The 22,454-nt window shown below is 39.3% G+C and overlaps 1 protein-coding gene across 2 annotated transcripts in view; it reads right to left on the bottom strand.

Moving 5' to 3' along the window:
* The window catches only part of DDR2 (discoidin domain receptor tyrosine kinase 2), a 160,028-nt gene that overhangs the window by 20,373 nt on the left and 117,201 nt on the right, over nucleotides 1-22,454 (bottom strand). For both annotated transcript variants that reach the window (XM_057545584.1, XM_057545590.1), the window contains exons 4-11: nucleotides 16,873-16,975; nucleotides 15,154-15,385; nucleotides 14,693-14,840; nucleotides 14,196-14,301; nucleotides 9,995-10,178; nucleotides 5,567-5,810; nucleotides 2,403-2,465; nucleotides 1,471-1,601 (exon numbers count right to left, since the gene is read on the bottom strand). In XM_057545584.1, coding sequence (XP_057401567.1) covers nucleotides 1,471-1,601; nucleotides 2,403-2,465; nucleotides 5,567-5,810; nucleotides 9,995-10,178; nucleotides 14,196-14,301; nucleotides 14,693-14,840; nucleotides 15,154-15,385; nucleotides 16,873-16,975 — 1,211 coding nt within the window. The remainder of the gene's footprint in view (nucleotides 1-1,470; nucleotides 1,602-2,402; nucleotides 2,466-5,566; nucleotides 5,811-9,994; nucleotides 10,179-14,195; nucleotides 14,302-14,692; nucleotides 14,841-15,153; nucleotides 15,386-16,872; nucleotides 16,976-22,454) is intronic.

The following is a 22,454-nucleotide window of genomic DNA, read 5'->3' as shown; positions in this document are numbered from 1 at the left end:
TGGGACTCAGAAGAAAGACTCAAAGAGTGGTAAATTCTGGCTCAAATAAAGAGAAAAATAGCTCACAGAGTAGAGAACACAGACTCTCCCCCCTCAACTAAAATGCAGTCATAACAGACTGTTCATTAAGAACACAGCTTCAAGCTGTCCAATGAACCGTCAAACCATCAGCTTCTACCATCACCACTCTTTGCTACCCCGCATCCTGGAATTTAGATACCAAGTGTGTTCTAGCATTCTAAAAGACAAAAGGTTTTGATGTTGCCTCATCATGCCGGTGGGTGAGCTCTCTGTGGATTCTACCTTTCTGCCTTCAGTCACTATTTATGGATTGAAAGCTTTAATTTAATTTTTAGACTAATGTTAGAAGTCTCTGTGGGAAGCAAAGAGACCCTCTCTTCTGTGAAATATTCCTGCCTAAAGACCTTAAAATAAACCTCAATCATCTCAGAACTTGAATGTGTAACAGATCAGAAGGAATTGCCTGCTACTTGTCTGGGTCATTCCGCTCACTTCTCTGATTTCAGTCCCTTCCTCTTGTCCTACCCACAAAGAGTTCAGAAGGTTCCAGTCCATTCTCACAGTGCCCTTTCCCCCCTTCTGGTATGTACTCTACATAGGCACTGGTCTCCTCTGAGATCCCGTCCCCAAATACATAGGCTATAAACACAATCAGCCTATACCCTCCCTCCTGTTCCCTGCCCTCGATGGGCACCTCAAAGCCTCACAGCCCAGAGTATCTATGATCTCTCAGAGTCCACATCCATTTGAGGTCATTGACCAGGGACGATGTCCATGACCAAAGGTAGAAACACTTTATCATCAGCAAACCCCAAGAGTATCACGCATTTAGCAGCAGTGCCCAGAATTGCTATCTGGTCTAAGACACCAAGAAAAGTCATAGATACTCCATCCGTGGTGGAAGGTATATATTTTAGAAGAAAAGAAGTCAACAAATTTCAAGACTGACAATTAGAACAAGCATAGAAAGCAGGATATTAACTGTATGACCTTGAGCACATCACATTTTCTCATCAGCAAAACAGTTAAATATAACTACTCTGCCCAACTCACAATTATTCAATGAGGTTCAAATAAAATCAAGGAAAAAGTCTTTGCAGACTGTAAAGTGTTAGACAAATGTAATAGAAATTCTATAGATCATTTGGCCTAGACTAAAGGAATCTGAGGAGGCACTCAGAAAGATGCATAACCATAAGTTTCTTTTTTTTTGCTCGTACCACGTGGCATGCAGGATCTTAGTTCCCCAACCAGGGGGGAAGCATGTGCCCCCTGCAGTGGAAGCACAGAGTCCTAACCACTGGACTGGCAGGTTCTCCCCAACCATAACTTTCAAGTACAAAAAGAAGTAGCAATAGAATTGTGAGAAACTTGGCTTGGATATTAACGAAGCAGCACAGGAAAGGATGGAGCAGCTTCCTACCCCATGATTGTCCTGCACTTCCTCACCTTCTCCAGCATTTTCTGCCAGAACTGCCTCCAGAGGATGATGACAATGATAGCCAGGAGGATGAAGATGATGGCCACTAAGCAGCCAATCAGGATTCGAGTGTTGCTGTCATCAACTTTAAGCATTGGATCTGTAACCAGGAAAAGAAGGACGAAGAATATTATCATCTCAAGGGGCAAGGAAAAGCATAAGGGCTTGGACTAGAGATAAGAAGGCAGAACCTATTCCTTCAGGATAATTCCACAAGATGCCACTTAACACTTGGTCTTGCTACTCTTGTATTACTCCTATATCCTACAGTCCTCATCCACGGGACAGTAGCTTCTTCTTCCTCATGTATTAGACTGGATAATGGAGAGGTTTTCCATTCCTCCCAATTTTTTGCTCCCTTTATACCATGGCCCCTAATCACACCTCATGAAAAACAGGTGAAGAATCAGTTTCACTCTGAATTGAGACATGCCAAGGTAGCTAAGAGTCCTCTTTGGAGACACTTGATCATGTGTTTCCCAGATTGCTGACTTACACAGCCAGTGACTGTCTGAAGCAATGCATACACTTTTCCATATTTCTCTCCAATTGGAGAGACTAGCTTTTTGTTCCATTCATTCATTGAGATCCCTACAATGGTTCTCACCTAGAAATATCCCTTTCTCTGTTTTTTGCTCCAAGCTTCCCAAACTTCTAAGAAGCAGTTGGAACAGCTCCAGACTCTGCCTCAGCAGAAGAATCACATGGACCAGCAGGGAAGAGAGTGAGGTTGCGCCCTTAACTTTGGAGGTGGACTGTCCTATCTTTCCAGAGCTACTCTTCATTGAAAGCCACCTGGTATCAAGCCTGCTACACAGTCAAGCCTTTGCAAATCTCCACTCTTCTTCATCCTCCAGGAGGTCCCTTCAACTTAATTTTTATAACCAAGAAGCATACATACCATAGGTTGTGGGTGCCACAGGTGATGTGGGCAGGGCTCCAGAGTTGTTGTACATAGCAGCATCTGTCACAAAACAAGGGTGAGTCAGAGCTGGAGAGAAGACAGCTCGGTAGTGGTTTTTCTGAAGGCAGGTTCTAAGCTAGCACTTTGTGAAATCCATTTACTGGGTTGCTACAAGTCTTTCTTAGAAATGAAATCATATAATATATTCAGTAAAAAATATCGCCATTCATCTAAATAGTAAGGGCAACTTTTCTTTTGTAAAAATTTTGTTTCAGTTATTACCTACTAAGTGTCATGGTACAAAAAAGTTAAAGAGAGCGATCAGAGGGCTGTGACCACACATTATCATAAATCATGCATAGGAAGTGAGATCCAAATTCAACAAAATGTAGAGAGAATACAATGGGTAAGTAGACATAGGACAGACATAGGGTTAAGATGCTCTTTCCTTTCAAGGAAATTACAGTGTTTTACAAGAGTTTTCACTATGCCTCATAGTCTTAGCTCTTTAATTTATAAATTAAGCCTTCATCCTTAGAAATAAATTAAAGTATCCTTTACAGTAATGTTGAAGCTTCTAGGACTGGCTCCCAAAAGTGTATTCGACAGATTGATGTTGGTAACTAATTTTTCCCTCTGACTTGTCTAATCAAGGGGGTCAAGAATTAGAATATGCAAAGACTATCAGTAATAATAAATAATAATTAGTCAGCAATAATAAGTTATTGGAGTATTTGTTACAGTAGCTCACGCTACCCCAAATAATATACTCCTACTTCAGTCTGATTTGGATTTACTTCTTCTTTGGCTCCATAGTACCCAGTGCATATATCATTTAGTACATACCACAGTGTTTCATATTTTAAGTTTACTCATCCATCTTCTATGAAACATTGGGCACCTTTAGGTCAAGGACATTGTCTTATTTGTCATTGTAACCTAATAACTAAGACAGTGCATGGTACATAGTAGATGCTCAATAATGTTTTATGCATGAATGCACACATGTTCATTGTAAGTAGTATATGGTATAAAGAGGAAGTAACAGTGAAGGAGATATACAAGGAACAATCAGATAAGTGCTGCTAAAGTCAGACCCTTAAGACTGAGATTCAAGACAGTGTCTAAAAGGACCCTGGTCAGTATAATAAAAAAGAAGAGATTCTCAGGAAGAAACTGTATTGAATTAAATAATTATATTCCTCTTTGAGATGTACCATTGACCCTTGAACAACGTGCAGGTTAGGGGCGCTGAGTACTCTGCACAGTGGAAAATCTGCATATAACTTATAATCAGCCCTCCATATACATGGTTCTTCCATATCCAAGGTTCTGCATCCATGGATTCAACCAACTGTGGATCGTGTATTACTGTAATATTTACTATGGAAAAAAATCCATATATAGATAGACTCGTACAGTTCAAACCCATGTTGTTCAAGGGTCAACTGTACCTATATGATATTTAGTGACTTCTATTTTGAATAAGAGATGGATGCTTCTCTAAGACAGGTAAAGAATCCTGTCATAAGATTTAAATCCTCAGAGAGGGAACTTCCCTGGGGCACAGTGGATAAGACTCCACACTCCCAATGCAGGGGGCTTGGGTTCGATCCCTAGTCAGGGAACTAGATCCTGCATGCATGCTGCAACTAAGAGTTCACATGCCACAACTAAGGAACACATGTGCTGCAACCAAGGAGCTGGTGAGCCACCACTAAGAAGCCTGCAACCTGCAACTAAGGAGCCCGCCTGCTGAAACTAAGACCCAGCACAACCAAATAAGTAAATTTAAAAAAAAATCCTTTTTTTAACACACCTCTAAAAATGTGTCCTCTTTAATGTTAGTGAGGATGAAAAACAAAATAAAATCTATTAGCTACCACTGAAGGTTGCTAGAGCATTGACTCATTACTCTGTAAATTGATGAAAAAATTAATTATGTATGCTGCCCTTCCAACGTGAACTGTATTTCAGGGTTAACAAGTATATGGGGAATAGTTCTCCTATTCAGAAGAAATTCAGCTAATAAATGCAGTAGGAATAAAAGAATTAGAAAATCACCATTTAGCAACTTCTAATGAAATAATATAAGCAGTGGTCATCAGTGGAGGATAAAACCTAAGGAGAAAGTTCATTGGGAACTTTTCCATGAAAGGATAACCACCTGAGCCCAGAGATCAATCTTAACATCACTAAAAGTAAGAGATTCTAACATAACATCCCCATGATGAGGTTCAGCATCGAGTACACAGCACTATCCATGGAAAATCCTTGGCAAAAATGAATATTGAATTTGAATCAAATTCACCTGTAGATATAACCACCAGTCTACAGGATGACAGAGGATAGAAGTTCCAGTAAAATTATACCACAGAAAGTAATCAGCCAAACCAGAATGGAATTTTTTTTAAAAACTGTTTTAGGTTAAAAGAGATACCACCTAGTAATATACTAAAGGAAATACACCAAGAGGGGCTAATTAGTTGGATCCTAATTCAATCAAGCCAACTGTAGTAAGACATTATGAGACAATCAGGGATACTTGAATGTGGACTGGCTATTATATTATATTAAGGAATTATTTATTAATAAATTTGTTAGATGTTATAATGGCATTATTAGGAAGGTAATGTTATTTTCTCAGGTGTATTCTAAAATTTTAGTAGTGAAATTAAATAATGTCTCAGATTTGCTTCAAAATACTATACCAAAAAGGGAGGAATAAATGAAACAAGCATGGAAAAAAAAATCAATGGTTAGTAAAGCTAGGTGATGGATGAGGGTTCATTATACTCTTTACTTTTATTTAGACATCTTCATTTAAATAGTTTACTAATGTTTAGGTGTGCTTCCCCTTAACTGGCTTGATTTACATAAAGGTTTTAACATATTGTACTCATTTTCTTTAATCCTTTATCTTACATCTCTTTTAGACAAATGTGTGTGAGAGCCAAGTAAACATTCTGTCCACTTCCACAGCCTCATCCCTACCCTTCCACAACTACACTATTTGCAGAAAAGAGTCCCTCTATCTACTCATGAGAAGCCACCTGTACAACCATCCTCCTTTCAGACACCCGCCAGTGAGAAGCTCTGGACACCGCCTTCCTCCTTCACCACCCTGCTCCCAGTCCCTAAGGGGCCCCCAAGCTCCCAACCTGATTGGAAGGTGATCTCACTGAACATCATCCAGGTGTCAGCAAAATGGTATTGGCACTTGATGGCACTGGCCATGCGGTGGTGGAGGGGCACCGTGACGAACCGAGCACTGGGGTTGACGTCATCCAGGACAAGGGGGAAGGAGACAGCGTTAGGTTCCCATTCATTGGCTTCAGAGCGAAAGTAGCATTGTACCTCCTTAAAAATCTTCACACCTTTAGCAAACATGTTGTTGCAGTGGACCTGGCAGAGAAAGAGGCATGTGAGTGACAGGGTGACCCTGCTGGGTGGCACTGGGGACACAGTGCTACCTAACCCAGTAAGATCTTAGACCTGCCAAATTGCTCTGAACACCACTCTTGGTGAATAATTGGTGCTCTGCAGTCTTGCATTTTTCCCTTCTAGGAATCTCACAGTGGCAATGATACCTTATAAACCCTGGGCTGCTACCCTAGTCACCTCTTTGCAATTGTGCTCCCCTGGCTACCTCACTGCATGCTGCAGGGAGTAGTGTCCTTATCTGTTAAATGAGGGCTGGACCAGCATCCTCTCAGTTCCTTCCTTGCCCTTAACACTTTCTGCTCTATAACCCTCTCAACCACGCCAATCCTCTCAACCATGGCTGCTATCTGCCCAGAATGGAGCTACTCTGAACTACTTTCTCCTATGTACATTCCAAAGCCAGTACACTTCTTTCAACAGGTTTAGATGAGAAACCTGAAATAATACACAATCCAATATAATTTCATCTTTCTCTTTAGAAATCTCATTTCGACTGCCGGGTATTAGCATTTGTCAGCCAGAAACACAAAACTTAATTATCTCTCTTAATTAAATTCAGTTTAGGTAAAGCCATTCTGATGAGAGCATCAAATCTCATAGATATTTTCTGAGATGAGAAAAGAAGGCCTTTAGGAAGGTAGCTTATTTGTTGTACCTTCCTTGGGATGAATTAACAGTTCTAGTTTATTGAACACACGTAAATGGAACAAGGCTAAGAACAAAATCAAAGAAATACCAACTACAGCTTCAATAGATTTTTCAGATGTTTTGAAATCTGCAAAGTGTTGGATAAGTAGCCTGTGGGGAAGGTAATAATCTTTCCTACAGATGTTTAGGGAATCCTTCTAGAATGCAAGTAAATAGCATAGGATTTCATTCTCCTGTGGACTTAACATATTTATGTAATAAATAGAATATATTTAAAAATGCATTTATATATATGTTTCAGAATCTCTTTCTTTCAATTTATTTTTTCTTGATTTGTATTATAAAATTTTTTCTATTTTCTATTTTTCCAAAGAATAAGCTCTTGGATTTATGATCATTTCTATAGTGTTCTGACTTTAATTAATTGGTTTATGCATTTATCTTTGATGTTAGACTGATGAACCTAGTGGCAGGGCAGGAATAAAGACGTAGACATAGAGAATGGACTTGAAGACATGGGGTAGGGGGGAAGGGGGAAGCTGGGGCAAAGTGAGAGTAGCATCGACATATATACACTATGGAACGTAAAACAGATAGCTAGTGGGAAGCAGCAGCATAGCACAGGGAGATCAGCTCAGTGCTTTGCAATGACCTATAGAGGTGGGATAGGGAGGGTGGGCGTGAGGTTAAAGAGGGAGGGGATATGGGGATATATGTATGCATATGGCTGATTCACTTTGTTGTACAACAGAAACTAACACAGTATCGTGAAGCAATTACACTCCAATAAAGATTAAAAAAAAAATAATGAAGAACGTATTCAGTACCATGAATTTTATTCAGTGTAGTTTTATATGTATCCCATTTGTTTTGATATATGTAATTTTTCATTTTCTAAATGCTCTGTGGATTTGATTTTCTTTTAAATGCTGTATTTTAACTATAATCAGAGCAGGGAGGGAAATAGGCAGTACTTTGCCTAAGAAGCAGAAAACTACTCTCTAGAAGACTTCAGTGACCTGAAAGTCGTCTTTTACTTTTCATTTGTCTCAGAAAAATTAAAATATGGTAGACACATGCTTGGCCTGCTAGTCCTGAGAAGACTAGCTCTGAGTCAGCTCCTGAGAAGTTTCTGGCACCTTCTAAATGCAGATATATGCTTTTGAATAATTTTGATCTGTGATAAACTAGTTAAGCAGGAGCTGCTGGGGACTCAGGAAGATCAAAGTCAATTGAGCAAATATGGGGACTTTATGGGGACTTTAAAATACATTTCATTATTTATGTGACTAGAAATTCTCCCAATGATATATAATGAACTGATGCACATGTTCATAGGTACATAATGGGTATACACATTATTCAGCAATACAAATAAATTTTTCCTTGAAGCATACATAGTTTTGTTACTGTGCATATTTCCCTCCACCCCCCCATAAACCTGTAAAGAATAATGTGTTAACACACGATTGCACACACATTTTACAACTTCCCAAGAGCCATTTATGAGCAACAACTGGCAGATTGGGTATGTGTTGATCCTTCTGTTCTCATCATTTAACTAATAGCTATTAATCCGACTAGGAGATATTATCATCTTAACATGTGAATGTGATATAGTAGACATGCATTTTCTTTTTGACTCCAGGTTTGTGCCAAGAATGACAAATTTTTATTTACTGGGAATGATACAGTTTCCCTTCTTCAGGGTCCCCATGTCATTCTACATACCTTCTTTTGCAAATAAATAGTGTCTTCCCCCACTGAACTGCAAATTGCCCCAAGGTAGGGACCATTTCTTATTCACAGAACCTAGAATTCAATTTTAACATCCAATCTGGTCACTTCTTGCATGGACTTTTCTTCCATTCCTTTCTCTCAGAAACATACTTGGGATTGAGTAAGAGAAAAGGAAAAACGATCATTTGAGCTAAGTATCAGGAAACTCACCATACCAACAGAGAGGTCCTCAACCCTTACATCCAGGGTAGGCTCTCCCGAAAGGCCCTACCCCAGAGAAAATGGAAATCAGGCCTTAAGTCCCCTCCTCCAGTTCTTCTCAAGGTCTGCACTTAACTCTCCCTAGAGCACACCCAGTCTGGGCTTTTCCCAGGTCTTTTCAGCTTCCATCCAAGTACTCAATGAAATTTACCTACTCACTCTTAACTACTCTGTAATAATTAACTGATAAAATAACTTCTGCTATTGCATTTAAGACATTAATTTTTTTTTTATTGTTTTACTCTCCCTGAGGTAAAATACTTGCATTTTAATACAGACTTCTGGGTGATGGTGTTTCAGAAAAAACAAACAAAAAACCTAATAATTTACATTTGAGGCCTTAGAAAAGACTTGGGTTAAAACGACCTCACCTCACCCTTGAATCTCACTCATTGGATAACCAACTCCTCTGACCGGGCAAAGAGTCACGGAGGTCCCACAGAGAAGACAAACTGAAACCCTGGGCCTGAGGTCTAGAATCCGGATGGTGGCCCAGCCAGGAGTCACAGCAATTCCTCCTGTCTGGCCCCAGTCCTTCTTCAAGTTTCTGTTTATAGTTAGGAAAATACTATTATATTTTCAGTGTCTTATTGATGTTCATCATATCTCCTCCTCCTTCTACCCAGGTGGCAGAGATATTTATAACCATAAATGGCTAGAGTAGGCAATAAAGGATATCATTTTTTCACTTGCAAACATTTATTGAGCCTGTGTATATTAAGTGCCAGGCGCTTGGGTACAAAGATCAGAAAGCAGAGCCTGAGAAGGAGCTTGAGGTCTAGTAAGGGAACCAGACACATAGACAGATAAATGATAATAGATAGGAGACAAAGAACTCTGGGAACAGAACAGTATGGGATCTTCTGCCATGATTTCTTAGTGCTGTGGGCATGGAGGAAACACTCAGGGGTGGGAAGTGGTTCAAAATACAAAGCTCCTTCTTCTTCCATTGAGAATCAGAGCTGCAATGAGACACCCTTACTGATAAGAGTGTGTCCCCTCCCTGCAGAGTGCTGGGCAGGGCCATGGAATGACTTCCAAGGGCCCTCGTCACTACTGCCTTTGTGGGCCACTCCCTCCACAAAAAATATGTTAAAATTATATTTTACAACTGTTTTGTTAAAAAGGTAATAACTTTCGATGTTAAAGCTCATTTCTTTTACTCTGACAGTAAAAGAAGTTAAACCATTTCCATAGGCCTTACAAGTATCATGGGTCCTAGACACTGTGCCCATTTTGCATAATGGGAATGTCCACTCTGGTGTTGAGACAACAACAACAGCGAAATACATTGTGAAACAGTGACCTAATCTAACATCTTTATTTACAAATGAAGAAACAAGCCCAGAGAGATGAAGTGACTCAAGAAATGCATGCAGCTAGTTAGCAGTAGAATATGTACTTGAATGCCATTCTGCTAGCACCACCCTAGGGTTCTTTCCAGCATGCTTTTTCCCTACACCATGATTTTGGCTTCTACGCCTAACTCCACTGACCTTCATAGTAGTAAAATTCCTGATGCGGTCAAACTCAAACATGATCTCGATGTAACCATTGGTGGCACTCTCATTTCTCCAGCCCACGTAGTCATAGCCTGGCCACACATGGTACTCATGGGTCTGGGTGAAATCATCCAGGCCAGACACCCCATCGGTCAATTGGCCCAGCCCTTCAGTCATGCTGCTCAAGCCAAAAGAGGAGAAGGAAAAGGGAGAGAGGAACCTGGAGTTAATTATATATTCATGGAAGAGCTTTTACCCAGTTTCTTCACCCCAGGTTTTGTAAGAGCTGATTATCTTGGAGGTTGAAGAATTATGAAAAATCCAGTATATTTTGTAGTACTGACTCATTTATCCTGCATCAGTGGAGAACTAAGAATTTCATATAAATGAATTTTACAAAATATTTGATGCTTAACTCTATAATAGCAAAGCTTTTAAACACCTTTTTTTAAATCATTTTATATGAAAAGCTTTCTATGATCTATTATATCCTTACCTGTTCTTATATACTTAACATAACAAGTCTTTATATAATGATTCAATATTATCAAATGCATTTGACTAATTCATCCATTAATGAGTAAATGAATGAATGCACAGAACAAATACTACAGCAGATGGTGGCACTTGCCCATCACTAAATAAATGGTCCCAGAGCTGGTTGGAAACTTTTCTGACTCTCCTTTGACTGCATGTTGTCATTGTTCAGTGAATCAAAACCAGGGAAGCCAGTCATGCCTTCTTCTACCCCACATCTCCAACAACTTGATTCGATATGGAACAAAAGGGGGAAAAAATAACTTCTAACAAATTTAAATACTGATTTATATTTAACTTTAATTACATTTGCAGAATACTAGACTCATGGAGTAAAATGTATGGACCAAATGAGAGTCTCAGGCACTGGATTTAGTTTTATTTTCTAGCTTGGCAGCCTTTTCACTTCCGAGTGTAAGGCTCTGTTTGAATGGCTGAGTTTGCCAGAAGCCTGACTGCTGGGTGGGATGGATGTGTATTGATGTTAATTTGACTACGTGAAGAACATAAAGAGACCCCCTTCCTTCTGTTTATGGAGGGACAGAACAAGAACCCATCGTGTGGAACTTCTCTCTCCTCAAGCTCTGAAAGATATGTCAAGAGTCTCCCAAATGAAGAGATTGGGATATTCACACTCAAGCAATAATCCATGTGACCCATGAGGTTATAGGTAGACCAATGTTATGTAAAATTTGTGAATTACCAAAAAAAAAAAAAAAAGGATTAAGAGTGATTATGCCAGCCTTACAGATACATTTTTAAATATATTTGTTCATTGAAAAATGTTTGGCAAATTATAAAATTTGACTGGCCTTATCCACAGTGACCAGAGCCTGGATCTCCCTTCCAAGGTTTTGCCATCTTTTTCTTCTCTCTACAGATCAGAAGGCTAGGAGAACATAAGTTTACTTGCAATGAATATATTTCCCATTATCCCCAGAAAAATAAATCCCCATGAAAGTCTTCAGAAAAGCAGTACAAATTTAAAGGAATGCTTATTCAATTTCTCTTTCATCAAAATTTAATCAATAAGGAAAGAAACTTTCCCTGTTTACTTCATATACTTTAGAATTGTTAGAATTTCTACAACAGTATATATTACTTTTAGATTTTTTTTAAATTTAAATAAGTAACTTTTGATACTATGACTATTTATTTCCTGAGAGCTTGAATTAGGTAACTCTGTATCTCATCACTTAGCCACCCCCCAGCTAGATAGCTCATGACCTCAATTATTAGGCGGAAGCTGACTGTGTCTAAATCTCTGTGATTATTTTGTTATTTTTCCTCTGGGGTTCATCCAGAGCCATATTTCCAGTTACCTGCCTTATTTCTCTATTTGAATGTCCTGTCAGTCCCTTGAACTTATATTCCAAACTGAATCCATCATCATCCCTTTCTAAACTAAGTCTTTCACCTAGGTTTCCCACTTCAGTCAATTATACTTCTCTTCCATATCCACTAAGAGTCCCTGGCACATGATAAGCATTCAAAATATGTTTGTTGAATGAATAAATGTCGTCTCCATTGTTTTACCTAGACTATTGTTTCATCTAACTCTTTTTCTCACATTACTGTCTTGCCCCCTGTATCCAATCAGACTACAAATGTTCCCTAAATGAGTATCTTTCTCATTCCCATTCCCACAGTCAGCATTATGGCCTGGGTCATTAATCCTTTTCATCTGACAGAATTTGGAATTAGAAAATACCCCCCTCATCTCCTCCCTTCCTATTCAAATCTAATCTTTGAATGCAGCTTGATTAATCTGTCTGAAGCACAGCTCCCATCATGCTCTTCCCCAGCTTTAAAAACCTTCAGTGACACATTGTGTTGATGATGTTCGTAAAGAAGAACTCCTCCTCCTCCCCTCTTCTTCCTGGCCCTGACATTCAAGTTCCTCCAAAATATGACAAAATCCACCTTGCTACGCTTCTAATCTACTGCCTTGCTACGTAAATATGGCCCATGGTTAACTAAACTGCTGATCTTTCCCAGACATTCCCCTAAACTTTACAACCATGATTCTTTTGTCATCACAGTATTCCCTCTGCCTAAAATGCCATTTCAAGATTCTTTGCCTGTGAAAGTTCTACCCATCCTTTGGGGTCATTTCAGATTTCATCTATTCTATTATGTTTTAACTGGCCCTCCAATCAGATAATAACTTACATGTATATAGCACTTTATCTCTACAAAGTGCTTTCCTTATATACTTTTTTTTAATCACTTCAGCCTCATAGCAGACAAATAATTTTAAGAGATGAAGCCAGGTGTTTTCACTCCCAATGCTCTGTTTTCCTTCTATAGCTTCCTTGTTTCTTTGAATCCCAAAGCAGGCATCGTGTATCTCTTACTCTTATGCTTGTATCATAGTAATTTATATCCTGGTTTAGTCCCCATTCCTAACTGTGAGCTTCTTAAAGGTAGGACCAATGACTTTATTATATTTGAATCCCTACAAATTCCTTGCACATAGTAACAGTTGATTAGCAAAGACTTACTAAACTAAACTGAATTCAATTGATCTCTGATTTCCTCTGTGCCTTGAGTTGATGGCAGTTGGGTGTGGCTAAGTGAAATGATGCCAAGACAGATTATGTAAAATGGGAAGAACAGTGACTAAGTAGATGGAAAGGAAGTGATTAGTAACAGAAGAGCGGATGAGTCGGGCATGGAAGCTTCACACAAGGCATGGAAGCTGGAGGGCAGTAGTTTATTCTTCACACCTAAGACAGTGGAAGTGCTGTAATTCCACACTCCTCTTCCTGAGACTCACTAATCTCTCTCTCAACCACCAGCAACCTCCATCATCTGGTGTGGACTTCACTATGGTCTAACCTCTCTGCCAGGCTCAATCTTTGCAGACAAAGATTAACCTAAGAGAGAAAAGTGTTGAAGTGGGGTAGAAGAAGAACGGCAAGACTTGGAGTGAATTGGGATAGGTGGGAACATCTCTCATCCAACCCTAAATTCATTCTGTATCTGAACATACTTCACCATGGCCCTCCCTTGGTTCATTTCAGGTATCCACTGGTCCTTCTGCTGTTCCAAGTTCTAGCTTCTGCTATAGTCGGGCCATTCTGGTCCTCATCCCTGATTCCCTTCCTCTGCTCTCTGCTACCTACCTCCTCTGCTCCAATTATCATCTCATCCTAGAATCTTTCCTTGTCTATTGTAAGCCTTAATAGTCTCCTTCTTTTCACAATTTCTAAAGCATTTACATTTCTGGGGTTCATTCTTTCTGAACTTCTTTATCTGTCCAGTTTATTATACTTGTAACTTCAAATCTTCTGTCCCTTTGTCTCCATAAGTAGGCTATTATTTGTGTCAGACCACACATCTTGTTTTGAGGGTCAAAAATTATGGCTACGGTACTTAGAGCCATACCACAAAGCTTAGCCCTTACTTTGTGTAATTTGTTGTTTTCCTTCTGATTACTTTGTCTTCCCAAACTAGGCTCTTAGTTCCTTCCAAATAAAGACTACATATTTTACTTCACCTAAATTTATCTCACAATGCCTAGTATAAGGGCTAAATAAACATTGGCTAGTTGACTGATTGAGTCCTTGATTATTGTTCCCAGGTCATGATGAAATATTATGCTCTTATGGTGGCCATTCCCCCACTCTGATGATTAAAGTTTCCCAGAATTTACCTGTACCCAACGGCCCCATCATAGACAGAATCGTTCAGATAAATGACGGAGCCTCCTGGTAGTACAAACTGCTGTCCAGCTGGAGCATTATAAGACACCAAGCCATCTGCCAAAGGAAACACAGATGTGTCAGTGCCTTTGGGAAGGAGATGCACCTGCTGCTCAGAACAACTATCCCAGGGAGCTACCTGAGGCTTCAAGACTGCGATCTTGAGCAATGTGTCCACCTAGGACTCAATCTGGGCACACAGGGAGTACTCCTCAGCAGCAGTCAGCAAAGTGACTTGGAATGCAGTATGCCAGGTGTGGGGCACCAAGCCCTGGGTGGATGAATAATATTCCTTTCTTTACTCTAACCAAGAGGGGATCACTTCTTGGTGATTAGTAATTCCGATGAAATTCTTGGTGAAAGTAATTCCTCTTTCTGATTTGATTGCCTTTATTTCCCAGGGGCTGGGGTTTTTAATAAGGTCTACACGCTCTCTCTAGAGACCTACCTAGCCAGACACAGCCATAAAGCTCTACCCTCATGCACACATTCATGGAGTGATCAGTGACTGGTATAAAGCGGACAAATCTGGCCACGATGGGTGGCTCCAAGTCCTTTAGGAAAATGTCATAGGGGTTACTATTTCCATCCAGCACCTGAGGAGAGATAAAAGAAAGAGTGAGAAGATGCTATGAAGTTATGCTGACTCTTCTTCATTCCCCAAGTCATTATCTCTTTGATGGAACCTCTCCTTTTAACTCAAGGAGCAGAATGTAACCACTCAGCAGCCTTGCTATCCCTATGTGTGCCCCCCACCCCATCCTCCTTCATCTTGGGTTACACATTTACAAGGGCATCCCAGGTCTGCAGACACACATACCTACATAGACAACCTGTGTACTTCCTCTTCTAGCCTAAGTCAAAATATGGTCCCAGACATCCCAGGGTTTGGATGTGTCTTCTTCTCACCTGTTTCCCATGCCGGTTCCGCCAAGAGATCCAGCGAGTGCCATCCCGACTGTAATTGATCTTGTACATGGGGGCAAACTCAATGCCATGGCCCCCTGCATGGCGCCCCTGGGTCCCCACCAGAGTGATAAAGTGCAGGGTGTGCAAGTCAATCTGCAGAAACTCCTTCAGGTCATCAGGTTCCACTGGAATCTCAGGACACCAGGCTCCGTCCCCTTCTTCTGAGTCCAGCCTTGATTGACGAGGGTTGGGGGTAGAGGAAGGAACCACGAAACCACAGAGTTATTTACCAGTCCCCAGCAAGCAGCTGCTCAGTGCTGAAGAGAGAGAGCAGGCTGGCAGTCCAGTCCAGATGGACTTTTTGGGCTCTCCCTACAAGTCTGACTGTCACCACAGTACCCACTTGTGGTCAGTTCCCTCTTCCTGGGGCACCATGAAACCCAGAAAGACAGTCACCACCAGGGAGCTAGAGGCCTTCAGATGACATGGAGCCTTTATTTCCCATCCTGATTTAGAGATCTCAAGGGAGGTCCCATGCAGTGAAACCCTTCCTACCCCCTATTCCCCGCTGAGTTATTTTACCACCCTCACCCCCACCCCCCCATTTTCAGTCTCAGCATAACAAGGCTAACCACTCCTTGCCTAGATATCAGGTTATAAGAGTGGGGAGGGAGGAATCATAAGATCTGCAGTGTGGGTTGTGTAAGGTAGTGGAATTTTAACCAACAGGGTAAGCATGGCAGCTCAGCAAAAAGCCATGGAAACCTATGGTGAAAGTGAGGGGTAAGAGTATGTCAGGGAATAGTAAATAATCTGGTTTCATTTTACTACCTCCAGGCTGAGCTACCCACAAACAAAACTGTGAAATCATTATAAGGCTTATTTGGGGACGCTCTTACCCCTTTCCCTCTTCCCTGGAATGTGCCTTCTCTCACAGACGGCACCTACTCACTGTTGCTCCCTTCCAACCCCACCAAACTTCACTCTAATCTTTCATACACTAAGACAGAAATCATGGAGAAGGTTTACAGGATTGCTTTTCCTATGGATGATTCCATTTTAACAGAAATCAATGCTTTACACCAAAAGAACTAGATTCCAGGAAGAAGGTTACTTCCTAAAAGCTGAATAGTTTTTGACAATAATTTTTGACAAGCAATAGTTTATTGCTTTAAAGGACCCCTGATATTAGACCACAAGAAACCCAACATACTTTGTTTATGGATGAGGGTGGCCCTTCTATGTGAGGTATTCTTGAGAGGAGGGAAGAATTTGTTGGATGCCTCAATGTCTATTTAAGGCCTTGATGCCTTGCACTGTGATTGATGTTTCACAGACACCCACTGAGAAGAGGACTGTGTCTCCTAACTCTCAGTGACCTACTTAATCTGCACTTTTCCATATGTTCCACTGTAGTCCACTTCCTGCAGTAGCTCATGGTGAGAACGTGAGATAAAGCAAGTGCACTGCATATCAATAAGCCCATCTGCTGTGGGTGGTGTGGCTCTAGGGCCCCTGTGGTTAGGGTGAGGTTGCTAGACCAGCATGTGCTGCCAGGCCCCAAATTCTCTGCCTGAAAACATGCAGAGCAGGTCCACTTTGATGTCCTTCCCCCATTTCCACCAGCTCCCACCAAGTACCACGCTTCTTCCTTAGACCCTTGAGTTAGTAATTCTGTCCAACCCAGAACTCAGGTTTTTTTGAGGCATCCATTCTTACCTTCCATATTTGGCAGCTGTGGACTCTGACCACTGACTGGAAGCTGTGATGTCCTCATCTGGAATGTGGCCTCCTGACATGCCCAGAGGATAGCGGCATATGGCTGAACCAAGAGAAACCAAAGAGAAAAGAGAGGAAATCCTTTTATTTTATTTTCAGAGACCCTCCAGCTAGAATGCAATTGATTATTAGACAGGAAAGAGGGACTAGGCCCCTCTATGACCCCAGTTTGACCACTATGACTCTCTCAGCCTTTTCTTCCTGGTCCTGCCTCCAAACTTATTAGTGTTCAATTTTCCAAGCATTGAACCTCAACCAACTTTATCTTTTGGTCCAAACTCTGACAATACTGTTATGTGCTGATTTATTCTTTTATTTGGTAATAACTCTATGACCCATCCCCATTTCCTTATTAGCAGACATGCATTTCTAATCAGTTTCCCAACAGTGGTGAGTCGTCCTCATAATCACCAGGTACCTTTTATGATCCATAACATTTTCTTTTCTGAGATAGCTGATTTCATGAAACTATGGAGCAGAGCTAAAAAAAAACCCAAAAACCTCTCCTATAAAGGTACTGAACACACAGCTTTGGCCCCCATTGGTACCATGTTCTGGACTCTGGCTAAAAATAATAACCTCTGGAATTGGACATCCTCCTCCATCCAAGATAGAGTAATAAAGACCAGATTTATTCTCCTGGGTGAAACAACCGGAAAATGGTAATAGTATATGAAAAATTGGATTTCAACATAATGAATATCAGACAAAAAAGGGCAGCAATCCCTGAGAGACAGGAAACAAAGATGAACCCCACAATTGCAAAAGCTTACTTCCACGAGAGAATGTCCAGCCTGTAGCACAGTCAGTGAAAACTCAGGCAGAGGCTGGAGGATTCCCTGAGCTCAGAAGACAAAGGTAAGAGTCTGTAGAGGTCAAGGGGACTAGAGCTCTTAGGACATAGGATTGCCGATAAAATACAGGATCCTTGGCTAAATTTAAATTTCAGATAAACAATGAATAATTTTTTAGTACAGATATGTCCCATACCAAAAAAACAAACAAAAAAAAAAACAGGCTTTAAGAGAAGCAGAGAAATAGAACCTATAATAAGAAAAATAAATAAATCAGTTGAAACTGATTCAGAATTAATATAGAAGTTAAATTAGAAAAGACGAACACCAAAATAGTTATAACTGTGTTGCATATGTTCAGAAATATAAGGGGAGCTATAGAGGATAGAGAAAAGAGGTAAATCAAATTTCTAGAGATAAAACTTGAATGTGTGAGATGAAATACACTGTATGGAATTAAAAGCAGATTACATATTGGAGGGAAAAAAATAGGAACATAAAGACAACTATAGAAACTATCCAAAATGAAACAATGAAAGAAAAGAGAATCAATCAATCAATCAATAAACAAAAAGCAGAACATCAGTAAGATGTGAAACAATTTCAAACACCTAGGTATACATGTAAATGGATACCTTGAAAAAGAGGAGGGAGGAAGACAGAAAATTATTTGAATAAAAAATGGTGGAAAATTGTTTTAATTTGATGAAAATTATAAACCCAAGAAACTTAACAACCTAAAGCACAAGAAACATGAAGAAAACTACACTACAGTATATCATAATCCAATTGCTTACAGCAGATAATAAAGAGAAAAATTTTAAAGCATCTAGAGGAAAAGGACACATTATGCAACGAGGAACAAAGATAAAGATGACAGCAAATTTCCCAAAATGGCAATTACATGGTAAATATATAAGATGATTTTTAATGTTATTTATATCTCTTTAAGTGGTAATTGGCTATTTAAACAAAAATAATAACAACATATTGTGGTGTTTACAACATACACAAAAGTAAAATGCATGACAACAATAGCATAAAGGCTTAAAGGGAAAAATGGAAGTTATCTTGTTGAAAGGTTCTTATACTCTATGTGAAGTGGTATAATATCACTTGAAGATAGACTTTATTTAGTTAAAGATGTATACTGCAAACCCTAAAGCAAGCACTAAAATAATATTTTTTAAAAGACTTATAGGTAATAAGTCAAGAAAAGATAAAACAGAATCATAAAAATTCAATTAATTGAAAAGAAGGCAGAAGAAAAGGAAACAAAGAGCACAGGACAAATAGAAAACAAATAGCAAGAATATAGATTTTAAGTTAATCATATAAAAACTCCCATTAAATATAAATGGTCTACATACCCTAATTAGAAAGTAGAGATTGTCAGATTGGATTTTTTTTAAAAAGCAAGTTTAAACTACATATGGTCTATGAGAAACACACTTTAAATATAAAAGCACAGATAAGTCACAAGAAAATATGGAAAAAATATACCATGAAAACTTAATCAAATGAAGGTGAAGTGGTTATATTAATACCGGACACAAAAAATTTCAAGACAAGGAATAAAGATGGTATTTCACAGTGATAAAGGGGCTAGTTCATCAAGAATACATGACAGTCCTAAATACTTACGCATCTAATAAGAGTTTCACAACAAATGAAGCAAAAAAAAAAATTACAAAATAATGGACAAATCCACAATTATAGTTGGAGATTTCAATTATTCCTCAACTAACTTCTTTCCAAAGAAGACATATAGAAGGCCAACAGGTACATGAAAAGAGCTTAACATCACTAATCATCAAGGAAATGCATATCAAAACCACAGCAAGATAGCACACATCTGTTAGAACGGCTTTTATCAAAAAGATCAGAAATTACAAGTATTGGCAAGGATGTGTAGAAAAGGGAATGCTTGTGCACTGTTGGTGGAAATGTAAGTTGGTTCAGCCACCATGGAAAACGATATGGAGGTTCCTCAAAAAATTAAAAATAGAATTACCATATAATCCAGCAATTCCACTTCTGGGTATTTATCTGAAGAAAATGAAAACACTACTCAAAATGATATATGCACCCCCATGTTTACTGCAGCATTATTTACAATAGCTAAGTTATGGAACAACCTAAGTGTCCATTGATGGATGAACGGATAAAGAAGATGTGCTATATATACACATACATACCATACATATGGTTTATTTAACGATAAAAAAGAATGAAATCTTGCCATTTGCGACAACATGGATGGATCTTGAGGGCATTATGCTAAGTGAAATAAGTCAGACAGAGAAAGACAAATATCATATGATTTCACTTATATGTGGAATCTAAAAAACAAACAACCAAAAAAAAGCTCATATATACAGAGAACAGATTGGTTGAGCCAAATGGGTATAGGGGATCAAAGGGGACAAACTTCCAGTTACAAAATAAATAAGTCACAGGGATGCAATGTACAGCATGGGACTTAATAATCTGTATTGTGTATTTGAAAGTTACAAAGAGAGTAGATTTTAAAAGTTCTCATCACAAGAAAAAATTATTTTTGTAACTATGTATGGTGATAGATGTTAACTTAGGCTTATTATGGTGACCATTTCTCAATATATACAAATATAGGATCAATATGTTGTATACCTGAAACTGGTACACTGTTATACGTCAATTATAACTCAATTTTAAAAATTATATTGGAATTTCCAGATAAAGCAATAAGGCAAAGGAAAAAAATAGTAAAAGGCACCCATATCGGAAAGAAAGACATAAAACTGCCTTTAATTGCAGATAACAGGATCAGTTATGTAAGAAATCAGATGAAATCTACAAAAAAGCTACTACTAGAACTAAAAAGTGAGTTTAATAAGGTTTCAGGACATCAGATCAATATACAACAATCAGCTGTGTTTCTATAAACTAGCGGTGAACAATTACAAGTTACAGTAGCATCAAAAATTACAAAATACTTAAGGATAAACACAACAAAAGATGTGAAAGACCTGGGCACTAAAAACTACCCAACACTGCAAAAAGAAATTAAAGATCTAAATAAGTGGAGATAATATACTACAATGTTCATGGGTCAAAAGAATCAATACTATTAAGATGTCCATTCTACCCAATCAAAGTCTCAGCAGGCATTTTTGTACAAACGAACAAATTGATTCTAAAAATCATATGGAAGTGCAAAGATCCCAGAATAGTCAAAACAACTTTGAAAAAGAAGATCAAAGAGGAAGAACTAACATCAGATTTTAAAACATTATAAAACTACAGAAATCAAGACAGTGGGATGTTGGTATAAGATAAACAAACATGCCAAAGAAACAGGAGAAAGTCCAGAAGTAGACCCATATATCTATACACTGATTCTGTCCTGCAGCCACTCACTCCTAGGCATTTGTCCAAAAGAAATAAAAGTGTAAGTCCATACAAAGACTTAAGAGTGTCCTTAACAGCTTTATTTGTAACAGACAACGCAAATTGGGAAACAATCATATGTCATCAACAGGTAAATGGATAAACAAATTGCGATATCCATGCAGTGAAATACTACTCAGCAGGGCTGGGATTAGAACGAAGCAAGTGAGGTGCTTAGGGTGCAAAATATAAGGAGGTGCCCACTCCCGGGGTCATGGAAGTCCCAGTTCTGCCTTTGCAGGATCTTGAGGGTGAGCACCTGCTTGCACTTTGCACCCTAGGCACCTCCCTTGCCTCACCCTAGTCCCATCTCTGCTACTCAGTAATAAAAAAGAATACTCTATTGATACATGCTACAACACAGATAAATTTCAAAATAATTGTGCTGAGGGAAAGAAGAGTACGAACCAGGCAAAAAGAGTATATACCGTATGCTTCCATTTATATTGTATATTATACAATTCTAGAAAATGAAAACAAGTCCATCTACAGTGACAGAAAGCACATCAGTGGTTACCTAGGGAAGGAAGGAGTGGGCAGAAGGAATTACAAGGGGACACAAAGAAACTTTTGACAGTGATGGATATGGTCATAATCTTGATAATGGTGATGATTTCACAGGTTTATACATATGTCAAAACAGATCAAATTGTGCATTTTTAATGTGTGTAGTTTATTGTATGTCAATTATATGTCAGTGAAGCTGTTTTTCAAAAAGTAACCTCTGGGGTGGGATAATATATTGAGATTTTTATTTGTATATTTTCACGCCCCTTTCCAAAGCAGGTAGCCAAGGCCTTCCTGTTCCTTCGCCCCATGGGAGATTTATGTTTACTGGGCAGAAATAAGAAACTGCTTGAAGACTAATGGCTTCCTGGAAAGCCTGCCCTCATTAAGGGACCGTAGGATGAAGTAGAGATGGCAGGAAGATGGGTGAGGTTTCCCTAGGCTAGAAGGAGACAAAGGTAGGCAACTTACAGGGCTAACAGGAACCAAGCTCCTTTCCTAGAAGTTCCCTGGAGAGGTAGCAAAACATCAAAGGGAAAATGGTTTCATGTGAGCATCGTGCCCAAGCTTGGCACAGAAACAGCCAAACTGCTGTCCCTGAAGAACATGGAGGGCTTGGAGAATAAGGATATCCACTATAATCATGACAAGCTGAAGGCAAGAAGCCCTTCTGTCCATATCACACCTAGAAAAGCTCCTGGATTCTTGTCCAACCCTAGGAAAGGGAAGGATGACTTGAGTCAAGGGCCAGCTGACACTTTAAGAAATAGTATGATTAAGCAGAACCAT

The sequence above is a fragment of the Balaenoptera acutorostrata genome, chromosome 1, assembly GCF_949987535.1.
Source record: "Balaenoptera acutorostrata chromosome 1, mBalAcu1.1, whole genome shotgun sequence".
In the NCBI taxonomy this organism is placed as follows: Eukaryota; Metazoa; Chordata; class Mammalia; order Artiodactyla; family Balaenopteridae; genus Balaenoptera; species Balaenoptera acutorostrata.
Note: the sequence above shows the minus strand (reverse complement) of the source record. Positions and strands in the feature narration are given on the sequence as shown.